At 43.1% G+C, this 24,942-nt stretch overlaps 6 protein-coding genes across 10 annotated transcripts; 2 read left to right on the top strand and 4 right to left on the bottom strand.

Annotated features, from left to right (window-relative positions):
- Positions 1-1,737: 1,737 nt before the first annotated feature.
- LOC127759806 (uncharacterized) lies at positions 1,738-3,051 on the top strand. The gene is made up of 2 exons (XM_052284032.1): positions 1,738-2,040; positions 2,137-3,051. The coding sequence occupies exons 1-2, from the start codon at positions 1,788-1,790 to the stop codon at positions 2,856-2,858; spliced, it is 975 nt and encodes a 324-aa protein (XP_052139992.1). The 5' UTR covers positions 1,738-1,787; the 3' UTR covers positions 2,859-3,051.
- An 817-nt stretch (positions 3,052-3,868) lies between these two features.
- On the top strand, positions 3,869-7,694 carry LOC127784204 (proteinaceous RNase P 2). The gene is made up of 6 exons (XM_052311397.1): positions 3,869-4,952; positions 5,770-5,871; positions 5,973-6,148; positions 6,344-6,464; positions 6,691-6,759; positions 6,829-7,694. The coding sequence occupies exons 1-6, from the start codon at positions 3,888-3,890 to the stop codon at positions 7,060-7,062; spliced, it is 1,767 nt and encodes a 588-aa protein (XP_052167357.1). The 5' UTR covers positions 3,869-3,887; the 3' UTR covers positions 7,063-7,694.
- Positions 7,695-7,702: 8 nt separating this feature from the next.
- LOC127784215 (probable aspartyl aminopeptidase) lies at positions 7,703-11,569 on the bottom strand. The gene is made up of 9 exons (XM_052311406.1): positions 11,258-11,569; positions 10,895-11,030; positions 10,156-10,428; positions 9,676-9,823; positions 9,316-9,555; positions 8,877-9,009; positions 8,609-8,790; positions 8,210-8,322; positions 7,703-7,909 (listed from the first exon to the last, which is right to left on the bottom strand). Exons 1-9 carry the CDS (start codon positions 11,502-11,504, stop codon positions 7,804-7,806), a joined length of 1,578 nt encoding a protein of 525 aa, XP_052167366.1. The 5' UTR covers positions 11,505-11,569; the 3' UTR covers positions 7,703-7,803.
- A 619-nt stretch (positions 11,570-12,188) lies between these two features.
- LOC127779590 (uncharacterized) lies at positions 12,189-16,100 on the bottom strand. 2 transcript variants are annotated; one of them, XM_052306404.1, is made up of 11 exons: positions 15,326-16,100; positions 14,968-15,177; positions 14,188-14,295; positions 14,056-14,097; positions 13,882-13,977; positions 13,710-13,802; positions 13,506-13,616; positions 13,378-13,410; positions 13,250-13,300; positions 12,856-12,933; positions 12,189-12,711 (listed from the first exon to the last, which is right to left on the bottom strand). In XM_052306404.1, the coding sequence occupies exons 1-11, from the start codon at positions 15,626-15,628 to the stop codon at positions 12,691-12,693; spliced, it is 1,146 nt and encodes a 381-aa protein (XP_052162364.1). In that variant the 5' UTR covers positions 15,629-16,100; the 3' UTR covers positions 12,189-12,690. The 2 variants fall into 2 exon arrangements, with proteins under 2 accessions (XP_052162364.1, XP_052162372.1); XM_052306412.1 differs by having other exon boundaries at positions 13,710-13,790.
- Positions 16,101-16,982: 882 nt separating this feature from the next.
- LOC127779605 (rho GTPase-activating protein 1-like) lies at positions 16,983-19,771 on the bottom strand. Its single transcript, XM_052306425.1, has 2 exons — positions 17,967-19,771; positions 16,983-17,882 (listed from the first exon to the last, which is right to left on the bottom strand). The coding sequence occupies exons 1-2, from the start codon at positions 18,161-18,163 to the stop codon at positions 17,303-17,305; spliced, it is 777 nt and encodes a 258-aa protein (XP_052162385.1). The 5' UTR covers positions 18,164-19,771; the 3' UTR covers positions 16,983-17,302.
- A 473-nt stretch (positions 19,772-20,244) lies between these two features.
- LOC127779561 (uncharacterized) lies at positions 20,245-24,199 on the bottom strand. Of its 4 annotated transcripts, none has more exons than XM_052306382.1 (11): positions 22,915-24,199; positions 22,617-22,829; positions 21,836-21,943; positions 21,710-21,751; positions 21,535-21,630; positions 21,366-21,458; positions 21,163-21,270; positions 21,030-21,062; positions 20,897-20,947; positions 20,626-20,703; positions 20,245-20,514 (listed from the first exon to the last, which is right to left on the bottom strand). In XM_052306382.1, exons 1-11 carry the CDS (start codon positions 24,004-24,006, stop codon positions 20,494-20,496), a joined length of 1,935 nt encoding a protein of 644 aa, XP_052162342.1. In that variant the 5' UTR covers positions 24,007-24,199; the 3' UTR covers positions 20,245-20,493. The 4 variants fall into 4 exon arrangements, with proteins under 4 accessions (XP_052162342.1, XP_052162350.1, XP_052162356.1 ...); XM_052306390.1 differs by having other exon boundaries at positions 21,163-21,273; positions 21,366-21,446; XM_052306396.1 differs by having other exon boundaries at positions 21,366-21,446.
- Positions 24,200-24,942: the final 743 nt, after the last annotated feature.

Here is a 24,942-nt window from a genome sequence, read left to right as displayed (position 1 = left end):
TTCTAAGTCAAACTTATTTTATATCTGACTAGATTTATAGAAAAAATATAGCAATATTTTCAAAAAAAAAATTATCAAATATGTTCAATGTTATATGTAATGAAACTAATTTGTGTTATTATATATGTTTTCATACAAACTTGGTTAAACTTTCATGAAGTTTGACTTAAAATATCAAAATGACTTATAAGTGAAAAGGATGGAGTATCTAATTAATTTGAATGGTTGATTCTCGAAAATAAATTCAATTGGTTGATAGCTTTGTTTGTAAGAGTTTTGTAGTAGTGCTCATTTGCAAAGTATGGATTGACGAGAGTAGATAAAACAAATTGGGCTATGTGAAGATTATTAGAGAGAAGGGGTCTGATGCTGATGAGAGGATTTAGTCGTACGTCGTCGACCAATATTAGATCGAAGTTTGTGCAAAGTCTCCTTGTTGCAGGACATGGTATAAATCGATCTGATCCATGTATTTGCCGAGTGCCGATCGATCCGACGGTCAACGAGCATGCTCTGCCGTTGGATGGCCGGATACCCCATGCGTTCGCGGTGCTGCTACAGTGAATCAATAATTGATTTTTTAATGTGATACTCCCTCCATCTCAAAATATTTGACACCGTTGACTTTTTTAAAAATATTTGACCGTTCGTTCAAAAAAATTTAAGTAATTATTATTTCTTTTTGACCCATTATTAAATATATTTTTATGTATACATATAGTTTTACCCATTTTATAAAAGTTTTTGAATAAGACGAATGGTCAAATATGTTTAAAAAAATTAACGGCGTTAAACATTTAAGAAAGGAGGGAGTACGTACGTTTGATACGGTGTAGCGTGTGGTGCACAACAGCAGAGAAGGGTGTATGATCGATCGAGTAGCATCGCAGGGAGGTCCTCGATCGATCGATCATCAGGTGGCAGCTGCATGCTTGTAACGTGTTGTGATGTGCAGAACAATAATATAGGTTATCACGCATGCAGATGCAAGCATTTGAAGCGATGCTGCTAGTAGCTAGCCGCTTTACGTGCATCGCAGCCTCTAACCGATCGAGATAGATGCCACTCAACGCACACCATGCACCGTACTGTGCCCTTGTACGTGTGTACAGCAAAACAAAAGAAATAATCTTTTTTTTTTTGCATTGGTGCATGCATGTTGGAAAACTATTTTCATCCCTCGGGAATATTCCCTCGTTATTTGCATGTCATTCAAATGTTTATGAAAAAAATTAAAAGAATTTGAGAATATGTAATTAATATGTGATATATCACTCTACAAATATGCAAATTCAAATTCTACTTCTACACCTCGCAATGAAAAAAAAACAAATTTGACTGTGAATATGCGTTAACTAGTTGTAGTTTAATTTGTTTTTTTCGTTGCGAGGTGTAGAAATTGAATTTAAACTTGCATGTTTGTGAAGTGATATATTACATGTTAATATATCTTCTTAATTTTTTTTCATAACTATTTAGTTAACATGCAAATAACGAGGGGATATCCTTCCCCTCGAGTGATGAAAATCCACTCCCCATGCATTTACATGTGCATAATGCGTGCGTCGCCGAGCTAGGCAACCCTTACCCAACGCATGCATATGCATCGCTTCACCACCACGCGCGCGCCGCACCGGCTTCAGATCCAACCCCAATCCATCGCGCCCGCGCTCCGCTCCGCTGCCTATAAATTGGCGCCTCCCCATGTCCTCCTCATCTCATCCTAGCTACCTCCTCGTTTGATCGATCGATTTCTGAAGCTTAGCTAGCCAACGAGGTAGCGATCGATGGCACGGGGCGCCGCGGTGGTTGCTGCGGCGGCTGCCCTGTTGGTGGTGGTGTGCGCCGCCGCGCAGGCGCCGTCGTCGCCGAGGCTGCCAAGCAACTACCACGTCATCAACCCCGGCAGGTTCGGCAAGAGGGACCAGCAGCTCTCCTGCACCGACTCCAATGGCAACAAGGCCGTCTGCATGGCCAAGTGCGACAAGCGCTGCCCCAACCAGTGCATCGTCATGTGTCCCGGCTGCAAGACCTTCTGCAGTGAGCATCACTAGCTAGCTAGTTGCAATTCATTTGAACTACTGATCGATCGTGACATCGCGTGATTCTCTGTGTGAAATTATTTGATTTTCAAAGTGTGCGACTTCTACCCCGGCGTGTCGTGCGGCGACCCTCGGTTCACCGGCGGCGACGGCAACAACTTCTACTTCCACGGCAAGAAGGACCAGGACTTCTGCATCGTCTCCGACGCCGACCTGCACATCAACGCCCACTTCATCGGCAAGCGCAACCCGGCCATGAGCCGCGACTTCACCTGGATCCAGGCCCTCGGCATCCGCTTCGCCGACCACCGCCTCTACATGGGCGCCCTCAAGACCGCCAAGTGGAGCAGCGACGTCGACCGCCTCGAGCTCGCGTTCGACGGCGCGCCCGTCGACGTCCCCGCCGAGCTCGGCGCGCGCTGGGAGTCCGCCGCCGTTCCAGGCCTCACCGTCACCAGGACCGCCGCCACCAACGCCGTGAGGGTGCAGCTCGCCGGCGTGCTCGACATCATGGCCAACGTGGTGCCCATCACCGAGCAGGACTCCCGCATCCACAACTACGGCGTCACCGAGGAGGACAGCCTCGCCCACCTCGACCTCGGCTTCAAGTTCTACGACCTCTCCGACGATGTCCATGGCGTCCTCGGCCAGACCTACCGCTCCGACTACGTCAACAAGCTCAGCGTCAGCGCCAGCATGCCGGTGATGGGCGGTGCTCCCAGCTACGTCGTCTCTGACATCTTCTCCACCGACTGCGCCGTCGCCAGGTTCGGCCGCCGCGCCGGCATCTCCATGGTCACTGGCACGGCCAACTAAGCTTGCTTCAACGACCTTCATCGCTGGGAGCTCTGATCTATTAATTTCTTAAACAACAATAGAGCTAAACACCGGAATAAGTTAATTTGTTTTTAAGTTCAGGGGCTACATATATACTGATCACCAACGTGATATGTTATTTGATATCTGAGAGCACACAAATTTTATGTTAAAGATGAAATAACACACAATTATACTGGAGCATATGTTCACTATTTTCTGTTGTGTTCGATTCTCTAGTGCCAAACAATGAAAACAAAAGAAAATGTGGGAAATTACTGTAATCCATCCGTTATTTGTTCTTTCGTGTTGAATGGTTAAAGCCTAAATAGCTACTCTCTCAATTTCATATTATAAGTTACTTTTATTTTTTTTAGTCAAACTAATTAGACTTAACTAACTTTATATAAAAATTTATGAATATGTGTAACACCAAATTTGTTAAATGTAACATCAATTTTGGTAACATGCTTGTTTTGAGTTAAAAATATCGCTATATTTTTCTACAAATTTGATAAACTTAGAAAAGTTTAAATAAAAAAAAGTGATAAGTACAAACGAACAAATTAACTTGTAAGTTGAAAATGTATTTGAAACAGTATTTCAAGAAATTTATGTACATAAAAGGTTTTTTTAAAAAAAATTCACACCATTTGAAAGTTTGAAAAACGCTAATCCATCATTCTATCCCTTACAAATGACGAACTGTAAACCGTAAACCAAGTGATGACCAGTCGGCGCATGGTGTTGCCTCTCAGTGGTTGGGGTCCACACAAATCAACTAAAAGAAAACATCGACAATATGAATTCCAAAAATCTAGTTAAAGAAGATTGTGATATAGAGTTTTTGTATTTCCATATTTTGCTTATAGATGGAAAGGACTCCGATTTTCGTTCATCTTGGTATATACGGACCGTCGATCCTTACATCCATGGCTCCCATCTCTCGAATCGACGGCTCGGCGTCTTCGCGAAGCTTTCCTTCTCCCGTTGTCACGCGGCGAGGCGAGGCATGGAGGTGAGGTACCGATGAGGCATGGGCTAACGCGGCCTATGGGCCTATGGCCGCTAACCACCTCCACCTCCAAACCCACCCCGCTAATTAGGGTTCTTCCTCCTCCTCCACCACTCCACCCCACCACCACCCACATGGCCACCGCCGCCGGCGCCTCCTCCCCGGCGCGCCGCCGCCCGCGCCGTGGCTCCAAGGGCCCCAACTCCGACCTCTCCCGCACCCTCACCGACTGCACCCGCCGTGGCGACGCCGCCGCCGCCATGGCCGCCTTCGACACCACCCTCTCCGGCCCCGACGCCCCGCGCCTCCTCGCCCACCAGTACAACCAGCTCTTCCACCTCCTCGCCACCGCCGACGCCGACTCGCTCCCCAACGCCGCCGCCGCCGCCCGCCGCGTCTTCTCCCACATGCTCGGCTCCGGGGCCTCCCCCTCCGAGGCCACCATCACCTCGCTCGCCCGCGTCACCGCCTCCGATGCCTCCAACCCCGCGGCCGCCGACGAGGCCTTCGACCTCGTGGCCACCATGAGGGACAAGTACGGCGTCGCCCCGCGCCTCCGCTCGTACAGCCCCGTGCTCGCCGCGTTCCGCCGCGCGGGGGACGCCGGGAAGGCCTACGCCGTCGACGCCCACATGGAGGCCTCTGCTGTTGCCCCCGAGGAGCCCGAGATAGCCGCGCTCTTTGATGTCAGCGCCAAGGCAGGGGACGCAGACAAGGTGTATGAGTATATGCACAAGCTGAGCCGCACGGTGGATTGTGTCGGCGAGGAGACTGCGGAGGTGCTGGAGGGTTGGTTTCGGAGCGATAAGGCGGCAATGGCGGGTAAGGCCGAGTGGGATGCTTGTAATGTGAAGGACGCCATTGTGGCCAATGGTGGCGGGTGCCATCGGCTTGGATGGCTTGGGTCCGGCCCTTGGACTGTGCAGCGAGTAAGAGTTGGAGGAGATGGCCAGTGTGAGGGGTGTGGTTGCCGTCTAGCATGTGTTGACATTGATGTCGAGGAGACACAGAGGTTCGCCGATTCTGTTGCCAGTCTGGCCCTTCAGAGGGAGACCAAAACAAATTTCAGCCAGTTTCAGGTGCGTATCCTCTGCCCTTTTGTAGTGTTAACCTGTATCCATATCTAGCTTGGTATATGGAACTAGTTGATTTTACTGACTTCAATTGATTTACTATTAAGTGTGATAGGAATATCACTCGTTTTGCTTGGTCTATTCAATCTAGCATGGCATTGTGGGCTCAATGATCATAACAACTTAGAAAAATTGAAGTCAGAGATGTAAGCCCATCGGTCTGTTTCCCTGCTTTGTTCAAAAAACCATTTGATGCTTCATTGTGGCCTAACCTAATAGTTCTCAGCTGATTTATCTATATTGGGTTTCACCCCTTTTAGAGATTTAAATGCTGCTGTGTATTTGAGCACTGTCTGCTCAGTAGTTCCTTGCCCAGGTAACTTGTCCTGTGTTTAATCATTATTTGAAACTTCCCTTATGAGTTAAGCATTGCATTCACCTTCCTAAGAATGTAAGATACCTCATGCATGTGTTTCTAGGTGCAAGTCAGAATATGATTCAGATACTTATTTTTATTCTTCGCTTGCCTCTAGCGCCTAGTAGGTGCCTAGCGGGTGCCTAGGTCAGATCAACTAGTCAAATCCAAGAAATTAGCAGGCATATTCCATACAAATTAGACTATATAACACTAAAATAGCAATAAAGCACCACCCAAGTTAGTTCAGCCGCCTAATGCAGCATCTAATGCCTAATCACGGCGGCTACCTGGTGCCTAAGCAGCGCCTAGAGCCGTCTTTTAGAACACTTCCTCTAGGTAATAATCCATTTATAAATTTGGAACACATGTTTTCTTCCTTACAAGTTGAGTGCTATGACTTTATAGGAGTGGTTGGAAGGACATGGAGCATATGAAGCTATAGTTGATGGTGCAAATATTGCACTTTATCAACAAAATTTTGCAGAGGGTGGCTTTAGTTTGACTCAGGTCTGAACTCCATCTTTCAATGTACTTTGACCTATCAATGTTATCAGTGAAGTAATGTGGTACTAATGCTTTTCCTATCTGTCATCCTTAATATAGAGCAGCTGGACGCTGTTGTAACAGAGCTACGGGATAGATATAATGGTAAATGGCCACTTGTCGTATTACATAATAAACGCATTGCCAAGCTTATGGAAAATGCATCTAATAGACACCTGATTGAAACCTGGAGAGCGAACGGGGCATTGTACACTTCACCAATTGGGTCAAATGATGACTGGTAATGCTCTTCAGTCTCTAGTCTTGGGTGCACTTGCATTTTTTTTTGGGGGTACCTTATATTGTACTTGTGCATTCATTGATTAATATGTACAATTAGGTAATATGTTGGATATTTCACCCATCAGCCTCCAGTTTGATGCACTTGTGTTTCATTTCATCGATGTTGCTAACAGTACGATATGCACTTTTTCAGGTATTGGCTATATGCGGCGATTAGATTGAATTGTTTGCTTGTGACTAATGATGAAATGAGAGATCACATATTTGAGCTCTTGGGGTCATCTTTTTTCCCCAAGTGGAAGCAACGGCATCAGGTGTGCTCTGCAATTCTTTTTATTTAACATACTGGCCATTCTTTCTGCATAATTTATTACCACAGAACCCTGATTTAGAAAAGGTTGAGTGCCAAGTTAAACTTAAAACCATGTAAACAGATGCTGGTCCTTTATCCTGTTGTAACATAGTGAAACTGCTTCACGTATTGGATATTACCATTCCTGCTTAATTGTTGATTTTGTTTATCTCATTCCAATTGTTTAGGTCAAGTACACTTTTAGTAAAGGAAAGGCGGTGCTTATGATGCCACCCCCATATTCTTCGGAGATTCAGGTAAGTAACCGGGCTACAGGCATCTTTAGAGCTTGCTATCTGTTGTTTCTGATGTAATCTTCATCGTAGGAATCGGAGATGGGATCTTGGCATGTGCCTATGGAGGAGAAATCTGGTGATGACAGAGCTAGGATTTGGCTTTGTATTGATAGGACAGGGCACTGCAAACATCCCCATGAAGCTCCTGCAGCAAACGGGGTTGTCCAGGATGTATCTCCCACCGAGGCATCTCACGGATGTGAGCAGAGGCGAGCAGAACATAATGGTGGCTCCTTAACCGGTAAAAGAAAGGATAGAAATTGATCGCCTTCCAGGCAGCTGCATGTAGCTTGAGGTGTCGTTCCTGAGCAGAGAAGGCATATTGTGTTCTGCATTCTGCTGATGTATTTCTCAACTAGGGATGCAGCGGCGGTGCATCCCAAAATCCCCATATACACGGGACGAGAAACGCCGTAAACTACACTAAGGCGAGCTAAGCTGAGCTCCGGTGGGTTAGATTTTGTTGCGACATTTTTGGCGAAGGGGCACTGGGTGATGAAAATTTTGTGTTGGCATCAACTTTGTAATGTAACACTCGAATATCCAATCTGGTTGCACCGTCAATTTCTTCATATATAATGGAAGGTCAGTTGCACTCTGTATGCAGGAGAACGTATGTACGTTATTTTGCGGCGAGATTCTGGAACACTTGTAGAATGTTGGACTTTACCGATGTGATCTTGGCGAAACAATTTTGGATGGCCATTTATTTCATTTGTTGATCCGGCTGTGGTTGGATGGAATTTCGATATTAGTATTACAATCTCAACTTGCCATTCAGGTCTGAGTAACTGAATATATGTGTAAGGCCATCTTCTCAAAAGTGAGGTTGGCAATGTGTCACCACATTTACATGTAAAATGATTTCATATCTCTTGGTCATGTGTTGAATTAGATTGGGATGTTGGGACAAGAAAAAACTAGTACTGTGATATACAGTCATTATTCTGATCCAGAAAAAAAAAATTCAAATACTGAACATGAAGAACTGATAAGATCTAAAAGTTAGTCTACGTTAAGTTTCCGGTCAATGTCAGAGAACATCTCGAAGAAAGCTTTGAAGTGCCTGTATGTTGTATCTACGTCTTCTTTGCCACACATTTCTCGCACGCTGCAAACCAATACAATAGCAGTTAACGTTCAGTAATGCGTCACCCACGGCCAGAACGATAATGGGGAAGGTACCAGTGAAATCTAAGCATAAATTTTTCTTACCTATGTTATCAATTTTATTAAATACGTATTTAGACAAGGATGATACATGTAAAAAAACTGACCTCTTATTCCCTATATATCTACGTGTCAACTTGCTCAATATGAATTGCAAAACGATTGGAAGTACTGTCTACAATGCAGTTACTGCTAATTCAGAAATACGAAAAAAGATGGCCAAAAAGCAAACTGTGCATACCTGTGCATTGAGAGCTGAGGAATACCACAGTCAACAGTCCGTATGCCAACACCAGAAGCAAGTATGGGGCCAATAGTTGAACCACAACCCATATCATTCCTTACAACAAATTCCTATAAGCTATTTACATCAGTACAATTCCTCAAACTCATTCATGTATTCTAAAGACAAATCAACTTTACAAAAGTAAAGACTTCTAGATGACACATGCTGATTTTGTTTCTCTATAATTTAACATTTCCTATCAGCAATAATATAACTAGTATTAGATGATAAAGATAGAGATAGACAATGATTTGATTTCTTATCCATCTTGAAGCACACTTATTTGTTCAAACAGAATGGGAATTTGCAATAAAAAAGATGGTGTTGAGGGTTAAAATGTAAAATATTGAATACCTGAACAGGAAGATTATGATGTCTTGCTATTTCTTTGAATAGAAAAGCTGTCACAGCACTAGTAGCATAACGTTGGTTGGCATTGTGCTTGATAACTAGTCCTTTCTGTAGCTCGGGTCTGTGGTGCTCTTCATGCTTGTCTGGATAATTTGGGTGCAGGGCATGAGCCATGTCTGCCGAAACTGAAAGGGAAACAAGAATTAAATTTGTGCACTATTTAGTCTAGGACTAGAAACCGGTGATGATCTTCCAGATAAACAAATATTACCAAGGAAAGAAGAATTTATTGCACGGTCCAAAGCACCCTCTCCCATAGACTGATGCATCAGGGAATCAACAATCCGTCTCATAGCATGGAACATGGTTGGTGCACCTGCCCCTTGCATCGAATTTGAACCCACCTGAATAGAGTCGAGGTTATAATATAAATAAGAAGGGACCAAGTACAATAACTAAACCGAAGCATACCGTCTAGATAGTTCTACCAAAAAAAATCAGTTTTATCAAATATTAGTGACCAGTGATAATTTAAGTGAAGACAAGCAGTAAATAAGTTAGCAGCACTACTTCTCATCTAAAGCCACTTTAAGCTCACAAATCAAAACAGACTCCAAACGAGAAATGGAAATCTTGAGCATGCATTGATGTGCTTTTATCAATCATGATTATTTTAGCAATCAGGTGAAACTTCATTAGATATAGCATACCTCTTCATTATCAAATAAAGCAATCATTCTTATAGCCTTCTCGTTTGACAATTCTTCTGGCATCTTGGAGGAGTCCATGAGAGATCTAAGAGCACAATAACACGAAGCGAGATTATCAAGTCTACCAGAATAAATGAACTCATTATTTCCCCCTCCAAGGCAGCTAGGTTGGGTATCACACACATTCAACTCCATGCCAATTATTTCATCTGATTTGCAACCAATTTCATCTGAAAGAACCTGTAGAGCAGAGCAAGAAAAACAGATGTTATAACTGCAACTTGAAGCCATCTGTGGTACTTTGAAATTACACCTCTGATTAAATGATAGAGCAAGTGCACAGAATATAAAATGAATTACTTGCAAGAGCAGTGGATGATGGACAACTTTAGTGGAACTTGGACTATTTTTTTCACTGGAATTTGCAGTAGTTTCTTCATGTTTTGTTGCAAGAAGTGGAACTAGATGATTCTCCAGATTAGGCTTGAACCCATCAGAGTTCACTGTGCTAAAAGGCAAAAGGAATTCAGTCAGCTAAATAGAGAAACTCAAACTTAAAACAGGCAGTCAAATATGATAGCAGCAGTAGCATGTGTGATCATCAGATATGCACTAAACAAACATGATAATAGTGTTCAGATATAACTTCCAAACACTGAGATAGATATAAATGGTAGTTCAAAGAATACTAAGCTGCTATAACTTGACAGGGTTACATGACGATGCAGTACTGAAAGAGTTCATCTAGCAATATTTGTTAAGCAATACAGAACATACTACCAGATAGATTCCACCTAGTTCTCAGAAAATAGATCAGTAAAAGAAGGAATGAGAAATAACCGGTCAAGATGTATAGCCAGCGTTGGTACACGTATCAATGGTCTGCTCACTTTGACAAGCTCATGCTTAAATGAGCCATCAGCATCCTTGAGGATAACTCTCCCAGCCAAAGTAAGGTCCCTATCAAACCATGTATGCCACAACCCACCTCCGTATGTCTGTACATTTACCATTTGATGTCCAGATTTAAAGGAGGCAGACCTTGGTTTCAGCTTGAGACATGGGCTATCGGTGTGAGCGGCAATTATGTTAAACCCATTTCCCAATTTGTACCTGCATCCAAAAAATAATTTTACTTCAAATATCCATTTACAACTAGGGAGTTGAAAGAGTGGTATCAGAATTTTTTTTCTTTGAAACTTTTGGCACTTATGCATATATCATTTATCAGTGTGATGCCATGGATATCAAGGAGAGATTTTAAATATCTTCAAAAATTGAAAGGAATGCAGGGAAGTGAAGAGACAAAAACATTTTTGAGAAGGTACTGGAGTGTGTACCCTCCTGACTGCCGTATACACATAGGAATTTTTCATAGTATTGACTATTGATTGCCTCTTCAACTAGTTTAAATATCTCACTCAGTTAAATACTTTGGCCATGTTTTACACTAGAGGTTCCTTTTGAGCAAGTTTAAGTGCCTAAATCGAAGGCCACTTTCAAATGGTATTTGAACACCACATTCATTGCAGATTTTTAGTGATAAGTAAATAATCAGAAGCCAAGGTCGCTGACTTACTTCTCCCCAACTGCAAAGGCAATCAAGCAGGACATGTTGCGCGTGAAGAAGTAGCGGCCACCAGGCTGCAGGTCCCAGTCGTCGTTCTCACTGAGCAGCGTGAAGCCCGCATCAAGCAGCTGCCTCTTCGCCTCCGCTGAAAGCATAAGCAAACACAGCACAGGGGGGAATGGAGTTAGCTTAGCGTACCGATGCCTAAACACAAAGGCCAATGCACTCGAGCAGTCCAGGACATGCAGAAATGCCAGAGATAAAGCAGCCACTCGTGTCCCTCCCGGTGAGGAATAGGACCGAACAGGTTGAGGGCATCCATGCACGCGAAGCGGCCGAAGAGTGGGAAAGCGTGGTGTAGGGGGGGCTCACCGGTGGCGTGGAACTGCGTCCATGACTCGTTGAGGTAGTCGAGCAGGTCGGCGACGATGGAGGGCGAGGCGGAGGTGGGGGCATCGTCGGGCGGCGACGAGGCGTGGTGGGAGCAGAGGAGGCGCGAGGCGACGGCGGTGGTGGGAAGGGCGCGGCGGCACGGGGAGGATGAGAGAGGGGGAGGGCGAGAGGAGAAGGCGGCGCGCGGCCTCATCAGGAGGAGGTGGTGCGCGCGGAGCAGCGCCATCGTCGCCGCCGCCTCAGGATGGAGGAGATGATGAGCTCAACTGATCACACCGCAGATTTTATAGAGCCCAGCGCTCATTTGAAACAAAACAATTTGGCTTATGCTTATACTTATAAGCTAATTTTGAATTTTGAAAAAGAGTTGATTTTAAAGGTTTTTTCATCGTAATTTATTTTTAAGCCTTTGCTTTTATATTGCTAAGAACACGTATATAAAAGTTTTATTTATAAATTATTTTTTATTTATAAATATGCCATTTCGCTTATTCCGTTATTAAGCGAAACAATGGCCTCCTTTTACAGCATCTTCCACAAAATTAGTTCAATTCTTACAGAGAATTATAAATTCCTTTCATTTAGAAGGAAGCCTCAACTAACTTATCAGGAGCCAAACATAAAAATTGAAAAATCTGACTATTTGAGCCATTGTGATAGACTCGCATAATCCCACATGTCATCCTCACGAGTGTAAATACAATCAAATTGGCAACATATAAAGTGTCAAATCATCAAATTTTATGATATATATATGGAGCCCAGCACTCATTTGGAACAAATAATTTTATAACACTTCTCACAGAGCTAGTTCAATTCTTACAAAGATCTTATATGCAATTCCTCAATTTCAAAGGAAGTCTCAACTTATCAGGATTAATAAAAAAAAAGAACTGAAAAAACTTGACCAAACTTCAAAGAAAAAAAAAAAACTCTCCTGTAGATGTATTTTGTTCTCAGTGTCCTATAAAGCAGCAAATTGCTGATATCAACTTGCATAATCTAGCTAGGGCAGTTAGCACAAAGACACGGTTGTGAGCCTCTATATACAATCACATTGATCCATGTCGACCACAAAGCAAACAACAGAAAATAAAAAGCTAATTGGATAGCCCAAATTTCATTCAAAAAAATAACTTCATCTTCCGAATCAGCAAGTCGAATCACTCCGAGGTTCATCCTGTGCACGATTGTAACGTACGCTAAATGTATCGCATATAACATTATCAATTACAATGCTTTCGATCGGGCCGGAGCCTGGAAACCGAATTAATCATAACAGCTAAAAAAACATTGGTTCGGGATCTTTATTTCTGCAGGCGCTGGCGGGGCATCGACATCTACTGATACTGATATAAAAAGAAAGGTAAGTTAAGCCCTCCCAAAAAAAAATACACTATAAGTTAAGCACATCATGTTGCTTCAGTCCCATCCTGCAAATGTAAATTTTAAATGACAGTTAGTTGAAGAAAGCTAATTTGCCCCGCAAAAAAAAAAAAGAAAGAAGAAAGCTAATTTGGTTATTCACAGTGAGAAAACATGGACATGTGCAATTGTCAACAGCAATAAGACAATACCGTGGAAATCAATCCAATAGCTCGGGCAATATCTATCTTCTTTTCGATATACTGCTCATAGAATTTTGCTTTGTTCATCTGAAAAAAAAAGAAGAAAATAAATTTCGCTTCATTATTCTTTTCTTTTCTAAATGTAGAGGAATTTCAATTCAGTATTCTAAAAGCCAAAACATGTACAATGAACTTCCACACAAATTTTCTTTTTTGAATGTAGAGGAATTTCAATTCAGTATGCTATAAGCCAAAGCATGTATGATGAAGTTCCGTACAATTTTTCTTTTTTGAATGCAGAGGAATTTTTCAATTCAGTATGCTATAAGCCAAAACATGTATGATGAAGTTCCATAGAAATAGGTGCCATCTAACAAAATGGAATTCCATACAAGTACAGTACCCGACTTTCAACTGCCTTTGCAATCAGCTCCAGAGCTTTATCCTCCGCAATCTAAGGCACACAGACATGATCAACATTAAGATCACATTCCACGTATTCAACTAATATTAGACAAATACAATACTTACTTCACTGGTAACACTTGCCGTGCAAACATGAAACTGAAAAGAAATGACAATAGATAATAAAATTAAAGCACAATTAAAAATTTGGAAACCACATTAAATTCTCAGATCATCCATGAAAAATAACCTACCACAGTTTCCATGTGGGAACAGTTATTCTCCAATGCATCCTTCATTTTATCTTGCCGTGAAGGGAACTTGTTGAGGTTGTAGACTTCCTCCAAAGAATCTCTGAAACTCTTCTGAACATTGTTGAGAAAAAGGCATGCATTACTAAACAAACATACACAACATAAACATAGGCAGGAACCTGGATAACAATGTTAAGTACTAACTTTTTGCATGTTGACCCGCTGCCAAATCTCAAAGTACAAGCTATCCATGTCCTTGCAATAAGCAACATAAAAGCGCATGTGCTGTAAACAATCCTAAAAGGAATGGAATTGTTACTAAATACAAACCACCTTTTTTCTATTAAAAATAATTAGTGTGTGTGAGGGATCGTACATAGTAGGCATTATAGGCCAAAGCAGCAGTGATCTTGGAAAAGCGGGTGGCAATCTTAATTGCTTGGTAGGCTCCTCTGCTGCATATTCTTCCCCACTGTACAGCAGAGTTATTATAGTACTACAACATATAACACTGCTCATTCAATCATTTTTGTATGGTGAGCTTGCTTACCTTAGAAGATGGCAGTTTATTCAGGACATAGTCTTCCATCCACTGACTCAAGATAAAAAGCGTTTTTAATCCCAGAAGAATGCAAAGCGCTGTACAAAATGTTATTGGTTTGTTCAATTTTATGATACACACCTTAAGTTCCTTCGACAATGCCTTGCAGTAGTCGAGATATTGCAATTCAGTATGATAGCTATTAAAATAGCCGTGATAGTCGTCCCAGTAAGCATACTCCTCACCAACCTATGTTGAAAAGGAGGGTAAGAGGAAACTCGCGATTTAGAGTTTTGAAGAAACAATTCGATGACTTCAATAACTAAGAGCTTCAAGCTAAAAAATATAAAAGTAAATAAGCAGCAAAAAAGTTACTAGCTAGTATTCATACAGAAAGGGATGCAGATTTGTTCACTTTGTTCTTTTTTAAAGGAGAATTACAGAGTAGCACTCTAACTGTTCCATTAAGGGGAGAAGGAAGAAAAAAGGTACCGAGCACCTAGAGTATCAAGAAACAGAAATAACATGAATTGGGTTGGCTCTGGTTTTGAATTAGAAAAATATGACCAGTTTCTCGTAGAGGCTGATAAAACAACAAAGCAAATGCTTGTCTTACGCAGCGATAATTCAGTAGATATAGCATGAAAGCATCCACAAAACTAATAGTAAAGCAGTATAAAAGCTGGATTATTAAACAAATAAACACATATTTTTAACCTTTTGAATGCCATGTAGATTTTCCAATCAGACATCCTCATTTTGTATATATGATGTTTCAAATTCTAACTAAGTGGTCATCAGATTTACGATCTGTACACTTGTTATGTGTGATGGTGCAAAAACAACTGACAAAATAGAACACCAAGACACAACTGAAGAATTGAAGGACTATTCATGCATTAATAATAATGTAATACGTACACAGTTTATTGGTACTAGACGTTGGTAGTCGTTCAGAGCAGCAAGCCAGCAGTAATCAGGGTAGAAATACCAATCAAATGTGCCATCTTCCTCGAAACGCATAAAAAACTCCATCTCGCGAATAAACTCATCAGAGAGTTCATCTTCCCCAACAAGTTTCATGTGGTAAGAATCCTCTACCAACTCAGTATTAGGTTGCTGTGACAAGTGCTGAAATTAGACAGACATAAACATTAAAGCAATGATTGTTGATCTAATATTCACATAGGAAACATAGTAGTAGTACAAAACATGCATGTGTTGGGTGATGATTAATTAGTACTATTTATTTAGCAGCAGTGATGGAAATTGAACCGACCTTATAGTATCTGAGGCGATAGCGCGCATGCTGAAAATAGAGGGTAGTGACCTGTGCATCGTCCAGTTCAATGGAAGTATCGATTATAGGTTGTTCATTCAGCTGGTCAATGTATGTAAGGAACTCCTCAGAGCTGATATTCTCTCCCAAGCCCAATTCATTCAGCCTTTTGATTGCCTCATCCGCTTCTTGCAAATCGTTGTTCAGATCTGCGACAGGAACAGCATTACTCTCATCGTTTGTAGCAGGTTCTTTACAATCCTTGGGAGCAGTGTTGCCATTGGTGGGCTTCTGACCGTCCATCTCCTTTGGACGGTGGTGATTCTCCCGCGTTGTCTGACCACTCGAGCCTATCTCCTCTGGCCGCTGCTTCTGCAGCTTCTCTCCATCTCCGCCTTCTCCTCGATCTATGCGCTGCTCGTCCTGCAGAATCGATCTCTCCACTCCAGCCCCCCGTTGGATCGATCCTTCTCCTCCTTTGGAGAGTGTTGGGTGGAAGATTTTTGACGGTTGCTCCCGCCACGGAAAAGCTCCAAACAAAACCTCCTCGCCGTCTTCCTCTTCCTCTTAAACGAGGAGGCCCTCTCCCCTTTCCGCAACCCACTCCAAGTCCATGACGAACCAAATCGAGATCGGTTTCCTTGTTCCTTCATCCGCGGATCTCTTCTCTCGATTGCCTTGGATCACCGAACCTCCTCTCCTCTCCTCTCCGATCGAGTTGGTGGATGACTAGGGTTTAGGTCTTCTTCTCACGATGGACGCGGCGGGGACGGCGAAAGAGAACAGAAAAAGGGCGAAGCGATAAGGACAACAATTTTAAGAATCAATCCTGAAATTGGGTGTCAGCAGTGCATATGGGGTGGTACTCCCTTCGTCTTTAAAAAAATACAAACCCTAAGTTTTCGTGTTCAATTTTGACTGTTCGTCTTATATAAATTTTTTTTATAATTCGTATTTTTATTATTGTTAGATGATAAAACATGATTAATATTTTATGCGTGACTTGTCTTTTTAATTTTTTTCATAATTTTTTCAAATAAAACGGACGGTCAAACGTTGGGCACGGAAATCAGGGTTTGTCTTTTTTTTTTCTTTTCTGACGGAAGGAGTATATTCTAAAAATTCTACTCAAACACATACACTGGAATTTTTTATTATTATTATTATTCCTTATTAACAGACCTCTCCTGGACAGGTTGATTTCCCTTTCTCTCCTGCCTCTCCTGAGTCCTGACACACGCAGCTGGCCATTATTTCTGTCTGTGCACTGTACCTGTTAAAACTACGATTGACCAACACTTCTTTTTTTTTTATCATTAGTGTGAAAACCACCCTCTAATCCGGCGTCATCACTAATTTTCCCGCTCTTTTTTCACTCTCCTGGGATAGGCCTCAGTTGAGTTTAAGGGGCCTATACCAAGTCTTCTTTGATGATCAGGCCCATATGCGGCTGCAAGAGTGCAAGGCCCAATTCCCTTACCAAGACACGCACTTTGCTATCAATGCACCAAATTACTTCAAACACTATATAATAAACCAACCAGATCTCATCACATTGGATAAAAATTTAAGTTCTTGTTAAAACAGGCGTAGAAAAAATCGATTGTATTACTGTACAGGTAAAAGAACAGTAATGCTGAGAATTGATGCACTCACAAGTCACAAATATCTCAAACGTCAAATTAACCGACCAACCAACCATACAGGTACGCTCTTAGAATGGAATAAAATGATTAACATGCATGTAGTTCATGACACAGCTGATTTGCTCGATGCTACGTACAGTCAGACCCAAGAAGTCAGCTCTCGACACATGTACTAGTAATTAAATTGAGTAATGGACGAAAGTAAATGAAACTAAAACAAACAAATTTGATTAAACTTTAAATAACCCTGCTACGAATGGCAATTTACGTGCTATAATTAAAGTGATCATATATAATCGAGATGCATGGTGGGCTTAATTATATTGATGGATCAGTTGTTGCAGGTTCGGACGTCGTTGAGAGCTCGGTCGATGAGCATGGTGAGGAAGTTCATGACGTGGACGGCGTGCTTGAGCGCGGTGAATGGATCCATGGCGTGCGTCATGTTGGGGGCGAAGACCATGGCGACGTTGCGGCTGCCCATCTTGTTGCTCCGCTCCTCCCTCGCCACGTCCGCCATCAGCTGCACCGCCCAGTCCAGCAGCGCCGCCTTCGCCGCCGGCAGCCGCGCGCACAGCCTCGCGCAGTCGTCGCCGGACTGGCACCGCGTCACCTCCGCCGCCGGCAGCGAGTCCAGCATCCCGCCGGGGAGCTCGCGGAACCAGGCCTTGATGAGCCCCGCCAGGCAGTGCACGTCCACGCCGCCCTCCGGGAGCACGCCGGAGTTGAGCTGCTCCCGGACCGCCTGCTCCTGGGCGTCGTCGGCGGCGATGCGGAAGATGCCCTCCGCCTTCAGCCCGCCCTGCTCGTAGAGCCGCCGCTGCATCAGGAGGAGGATGCTCGGGACGCTGTTCCCCCGCGCGTCGTACGAGCACTGCATCGACTCCGTCGACACGCCGAACACCGTCTTGCTGCAATATTCCATATCCATAATAATAATACAGTTGTCAGCCGCCGCGCCGGCCGCCGGAGATGGAGAAGAAGAAGACGCTTACCTTGCGCTGGGGGCGTTGCCGGCGACCTCGGGCTGGAGCTCGACGGGGAGGCCCTGGAAGCCATGGAACCGGTCGAAGGTGACGTGGGCGACGTGGCGGACGTCGGTGGGCCAACCGATCTCCATCGGCGGCTGCTGCTCGCCGCCGTCAACCGCCTCCACCTCCTCGACTTCCTCGCCGCCGCCGGCCACGTCCATTGTCAAGCTCAAGCGACAAGCCACCTACTGATCTGAAAGAAATATCAAATATCCTACCTCGATCTCTCTCCTCTCTTCTTCAACGAACCTCCTAATTCGATCGAGGACAGAACGAAATGTCGTAGACTAATTGAGAGAGAAAGAGAGAATTGGTGGAGACTAATTAAGACGAGTGGATATATTATGGAGAGGTGGTTGGTCGTCGATTTGTTTAGCTTTTCTTCCATTGTTAGGCTCACAAGCGTACTCGGTTTGACCCAGCACGACCAAGCCCGGAGGAGAACGGCGCCGCGAGTCTGCGACTGCGACTGCGACTGCGAGGAGGAACGAAGCCGCCGCACGCTTGTCCGCCATGGCTGCTGGCCCCTCGTTACTGTGATGCCGCTGCTCCTAGACTTCTTCCCACGGTGGGAATGCCACCTCCAATCTTATGTGCTGCTCTCTCTCTCTGCTCCAGTGACTTGGTTGGTTGGAGCTGGCTTGCTAGTGTTGAGAAAATGGGGATTGGTGGTGGCCGACGGAGAATTTCCTTGCTTGCAGCTCGATTTCTTGCAAAAATTTTGTGCAGATTGTTGATTTTCTTTTTGTTGGTTCAAGGGAACAGGACGGAGGACGATGCAGCGCGGTTGGAGGAACTTTTCTTGTGGGCATGGAGTGAACGGCGGCGCCGCGGCCATGAAACCGGCTTCTTGGTGCATGGTGGCAACCATTGTCTTCCACGAACGCGGCGGCGCTATAGGACTTCTGCGTGGGACTCGTCCACCGCTTTGCTGTCACCAGGCCGGCGCCGACGAGGAGAGCGGGTGAAGGCAACGCGTAGGCGCGGAGGCTTGCTCGATAGACAGGTGCCGAGCGGACCTCAGCCGGTGCCGCGACTACCACCGGCGGCCATGGCGGATGAGCAGGGGCTTCTTCCTTCTCCCGTCGCAGCGCCGTTCTCCCACTTGGCTTGGTCGGAGCTGGATCGAAGCAAGCAAGGACACCCGTGGGCCTAACGATGGAAAACAAGCTGGAAAATGATGCTGCCGTTGGATGCACATTGAACGGTGATCAGACGCGGACGTCCCTCTTCTACGTCAGAGGATCTGGTTCCAAAATTCTGAATCCTAAGAAACTTGACACAGACAATTCTGGATGCATATGTTCACCTCAAAATAATGATTTCTCAATCAACCAGAACTTAACAGCATGTTTATCATTGTGTGCAAGCAGATGGACACCCACCAAAAAATATTCAGATTCAATTTGATGTAGAAAAAGGGTGTGTTTAGTCCACGCTAAAATTGAAAGTTTGGTTGAAATTGGAACAATGTGACGGAAAAGTTGAAAGTTGTGTGTGTAGAAAAGTTTGGATGTGATAGAAAAGTTGAAAGTTTGAAGAAAAATTTAGAATTAAACTCGGTCAAAGTACAAAGATACATGTTGTCAAAACTTTCTTTTAAGGTCATTCAGTACTAGGGCTTGAATAACTTACAGATCGGTGGGTGGACGAGGATGGCCTGCCGACAGTGCGCGGAGATTACCAAGCGGCATGGACAAAGATGGCCCGGGCGGTATGGACGAGAACGGCCACCCCAGCATGGATGGAGACAGATGGAACGGATAAAGCCCGACGCCGGCAACGTGACGGCATCCGATGCGAGCGACGGCGGCTGGGCATGACGAGAAGAGAAGGAAGAGGGCCTATTGGATCGTTACCCTATCAATTTTTTTATAGTACCAAAATCTAGGCAAGTATTTAATTAGGTAAGATTGTTTTTTTATCATATTTGATTTGCTATCAACGTAAAGTCAAAATGTGAAATTGTAGTAAAGAATGTTATAAATAATACCAAATCTAGATTAGGTATTACCAATGAATTAAGCAATCCAACTTGGGCCGAAATTGATGCGAGCGGAGAAATCTACGCGCGACGGCGACCCTGACGATTGGGGACGCCCAGGGCTGCCCCAAACCTAGCTTGGTTTTGGATCTGGATTGGGCGTGGGGGATTGTTGGGAGCAAGTTAGGGTAGCTGTTGGAGCTTCCCTTGAAACTAAAATCCCAAAATTTAATTATTGGGAACCTGTTTAGGCATCTCTTGGAGATGTTCTCAAGAATCACAGCACGAACGATGGTATTTCCCAGCAAGTATCTTTACATAGGTATTTTCCAAAAAAAAAAAATCCCCAATACTTATGATCAAGAGCATGGAAATAAATCATGACAGCTAAAGAAAAAAAAATCCCCAATACTTATGATCAGGAACATGGAAATAAATCTCTGGAGACGACATCTTCTTCGGATAAAGATACAAGTCCTCTAAAAAAATAATAATAAGTTAAGCGCATCAAGCTGCTTCAGTTCCGTCCTGCAAATGTAAATTTTCAAATGGCGGTTAGTTGGCGAAAGCTAATTTGGTTATTCACAGATGAGACAATGTGAAATAATGCTGTGCAAGTCAATAACAATAAGACAATACCGTGGAAACCAGTCCAATAGCTTGGGCAATATCTATCTTCCTTTGGATGTACTGCTCATAGAATTTTGGTTTATTGGTCTGAAAAAAAAGAGAGAATGAATTTCACTTCAGTATACCTATTTATTTTTTAATGGTAAAAGATATTTTTGTATGGTACTAGTGCCATGTGGACATGTAGTCCTGGTTCATAGCCAAAAATGATTTTTTTTATGAGACATAAGTAGTAGTACTTCAATAACTAAGAAACAAGCATGTATAAAAAGTGCCGTACCCGATTTTCAACTGCCTCTGCAATCAGCTCCAGAGCTTTACCCTCCGTGATCTGAAGCATACACAGGCATGATTAACTTTAAGAACATATTACATGGATTCAACTCATATTTGATACACAAGATAGTACTTACTTCACTGGTAACACTTGCCGTGCAAATATGAAACTGAAAAGAAAATAACAACAGAATCAAATTAACGCAGAAGTAAAAAAATTTAAAAACTACATTAAAAATTTGCAAATTATCTATGAAGCTGTCAACCTACCTCATTTTCCATGTAGGAACAATCATTCTCCAGTGCATACTTCATTTTGTCTTGTAGTGAAGGAAACATGTTAAGATTGTAGACTTCCTCCAAAGAATCTCTGAAACTCTTCTAAGCATTGTTGAGAAAAAGAATGCATTATTATTAAACACATACAACATTCAAACATAGGCAAAAAACTGGATAGCATGTTAAGTACTAACATTTTGCTTGTTGACCCGCTGCCAAATCTCAAAGTAAAGACCATCCATGTCCTTGCAATAAGCAACATAAAAGCGCATGTGCTGTAAACAGTCCTGAATGAAATGGAATTGTTAGATACAAACCACCTTTACAAAAAGAGAGAAAAATAATGGATATGAGGGATCATACATAGTAGGCATTGTAGGCCAAAGTACCACTGATTCCGGAAAAGTTGGTGGCAATCTTAATTGCTTGATAGGCTCCTCTGGTGCATATCATTCCCCACTAAACGTTATATAGCAGGGTTACTATGGTGCTACAACATATATACCTCCATCCAATTATTTGTGTATAGTATACTTACCTTAAGAGATGGTAGTTCGTTGAGGACGTAGTCTTCCATCCACTGTCTCGAGATAAATGCGTTTTTAATCCCAGAAAAATACAAAGCGATGTACGAAATGTTATTGGTTAGCACAATTTTACATACCTTAAGTTTCATTGACAATGCCTTGCAGTACTTGAGATATTGTTGTTCAGTTTTATAGCTATTAAGATAGCTGTGGTAGTCATCCCAATACGCATACTGCCAATCAACCTACATCGAAAAGGAAGGTAAGAGGAAACCCATGATTTAGAGTTCCGAAGAATCAATTGATAACTTGAGTAACTAAAACTTCAAGCTACAAAATAGTTTTGTTTTTTAAACTTTGTTTTGTAAAGGAGCAGAAAATAATAAGTACCAGTAGTCATAAAAGAGGTGATGCAAATATATGCAGATTTTTCTTTTTAAAAAAGAAAAATCTTTTAGAGGCATTATAGAGTACCTCTATACAGAAAGGCCTAAAACTGCTTTATAAATGGAAAAAAAGGAAGGTACTGAGAAACTAGACGATCAAGAAGAGAAGGAATATGACCAGGATTGCAAGGTTCGCACTATGTCAAGAAATCTGGATCATTAGAAAAAATAAGCACCATTTTATCTTTTGCAAAACCAGGTCATAGATATTACAAATAGATATTTCATTTTGTATTATATAATGATCTGAAAATTCTGACCAAATGGTGATCAGATCATAGAATCCAAATAGATATTTTCATTTGTATTATATAATGATTTGAAAATTCTGACCAAATGGTGATCAGATCGTAGAATCTAGACTGCTATCTGTGATAGTATAAACCACTCATTCAGACAGCAGACCACGAAAAACAGATGAAAACAGATGAATAATTGAAGGACTATCCAAGTATCGATGGATATGACATACCCCATTTAAAGGTACTAGACGTTGGTAGTCATCCAGAGCAGCAAGAAGGCAGTAATCAGGGAAGAAGCACCAATCAAATGTGCCATCTTTCTCAAGCCGCATAAAAAATCCCATCTCAGTGATAAACTCATCAGAAATTTCATCTTCCCCAAGAAGCTTGGTATGGTAAGAATCCCCTTTACATTCAGTATTAAGCATATATTCAGGTGATTCCTGTGACGAGCGATGAGATGAGATAAATCATAACATTAAAACAAGCTATTATGGATCTAACATTCACACAGGAAATGGAACGAACCTTATAATATTTGATGCGATGACGTGCATGAAGAGCATGGAGGCTAGCGAGCTGTGCACGGTCTAGTTTAGTGGAAGTATCAACTTTAGGATCTTGAACCAGCTGATCGATGTATTTAGCGAACTCCTCAGAGCTGATATTCTCTCCCAAACCCAATTCATTGAGCCTTTTGATTGCATCATCCGCTTCTTGCGAATCTTTGTCATCCATGGCATGAACAATATTATTTGGATGATCGCTTCTAGCAGGTTCTTTACAACCATGGGGAGCAATGTTGCCATTGGAGGAACTGGCAGTATCGGTCTTTTGAGATGGGGAATTTGTTGCTGATCTGAGCTTTTCACTGGCCCTCGTTGTTGATGATTTGTTAATTTTGGCATGCTTCTGCCTGCTGGTAGTGGCTACTTGTGCCCCTCTGTTGCTTACTCCTTGGACTTGGATGCGTGGCGGATGGTGTAGGAGCCGAGAGGGAGCCATCTCCTGTTTTGCCTGGTGCTTCTGTAGCATTACTCCTCCAATCGAGCTTGTGCCCTCATTCCCCTTGGCCTGGAGCTTCTGTGGTGTTCCTCCACTCGAGCCCTTCTCTGCCCGGAGCTTCTGTGGCATTACTCCAGTTGAGCTCATGCCCGCCTTCCCGTTTGCCCGGAGTTTCTGCAGCTTCTCTCCACTTGCCTGGTGATTCTCAGTGCGTACCTTCTTCTCCTTTGCCTGGAGCTTCTGCGGTGTCTCGCCGCTGGAGCCCGTTTGAGGAGCCGTCTCCTCTGACGGGTGCTTGTGCAGCATCTCTGCACTAGAAGTAGAACCCATCTCCTCTATGCGGTGGTGCTCCTTCTGCAGGAGCAGGATCTCTCCACTCGAGCCTGTCGGTTCTTTTGGAGGGTGTTCTGTGGAAGATTCTTGACGGTTGCGTCGACAAATCCTCACCTCCCCCCAGGCCTTTTTCGTCCGCGGCGACCCTCGACGACAAGTTCCAAACAAGTCGTCGTCGTCGTCCGCGCGGCCTTCACTAGGCGGCGGCATACGTCCTCCTCCTCCTCCTCTTCCTCTCACAGGAGGCCGCCTTCCCCTTCCCGGAAGCAACTCTGACTCCATAAGAAACTAAATCGAGATCAATTTCCTCCTTATTCCTTCATCCGCGGATCACCTTTCCTCTTGATTTGCCTTGGATTTAAGGCCTGGACTCCTCCCCTCTGAGACCGAGTCGATGAAGGAAGAACTAGGGTTAGGAACTTAGGATGCGGCGGCGGCGAGGGACGGAGGAAACAGAAAAAAAAAAAGAGGACAAATTCACATATCCTTTCCTTTGCACACGAATTGAGGGCTAAAATCTCGGCCAATTAGCTTTGCCACGTGGCACGCCTTTATTGCTCCCACGAGTAACCGTCCGATTGAAAACCAACGTTAATCATGGTGCAACGAACCTATCTGGGAAATTGGATTCCAAGGGAGTTTAAAGCAAGAAGTCCCTATCTCTTCAAACAAATCGAGATCTGCAGTTCGTCCGTGTGGGAAAAAAAAAATCCAATCTCTATCTCTATACTTCTACAAGAAAAAAAAAATGCTCGTACGTTGCAACAGAAAAATAAATAAATTACAGTGAACAACAAATTTATAGGGTTCAAGTTTTCGTCATGATTTAAACAAAGCGTATCCTTTACATTGATTTACCAATTTACATCTGTGGTATCTTCACTAAGCTAACACATAATGCAGTCGCAAATTAAAGTCCGCATCAAATACCGCATAACATGATAATCAAAGAAATTATAGCTAGTTCAATTCAATCCTAACGTACGCCATACATTAACTCCCTGACCCAATTTCATGTGATGTTAATCCGATCGATCAAACACATTTATTTTAGCGAATGCATAAGAATAAAATAAGAGACCATGCTCAACTTTACTGGTTCTCTCTTTTAGTTAACAAGCGTGGAACCTCCATTGCCAAAACAGCCCAGGAAACTAAAAGCACATATAATCAAATATAATTGCATATGGATTTGGACACTATCCATGGAAGTGATAT

The sequence above is a fragment of the Oryza glaberrima genome, chromosome 1, assembly GCF_000147395.1.
Source record: "Oryza glaberrima chromosome 1, OglaRS2, whole genome shotgun sequence".
Lineage (NCBI taxonomy): Eukaryota > Viridiplantae > Streptophyta > Magnoliopsida > Poales > Poaceae > Oryza > Oryza glaberrima.
This window is presented reverse-complemented; position numbering and strand designations above follow the sequence as displayed.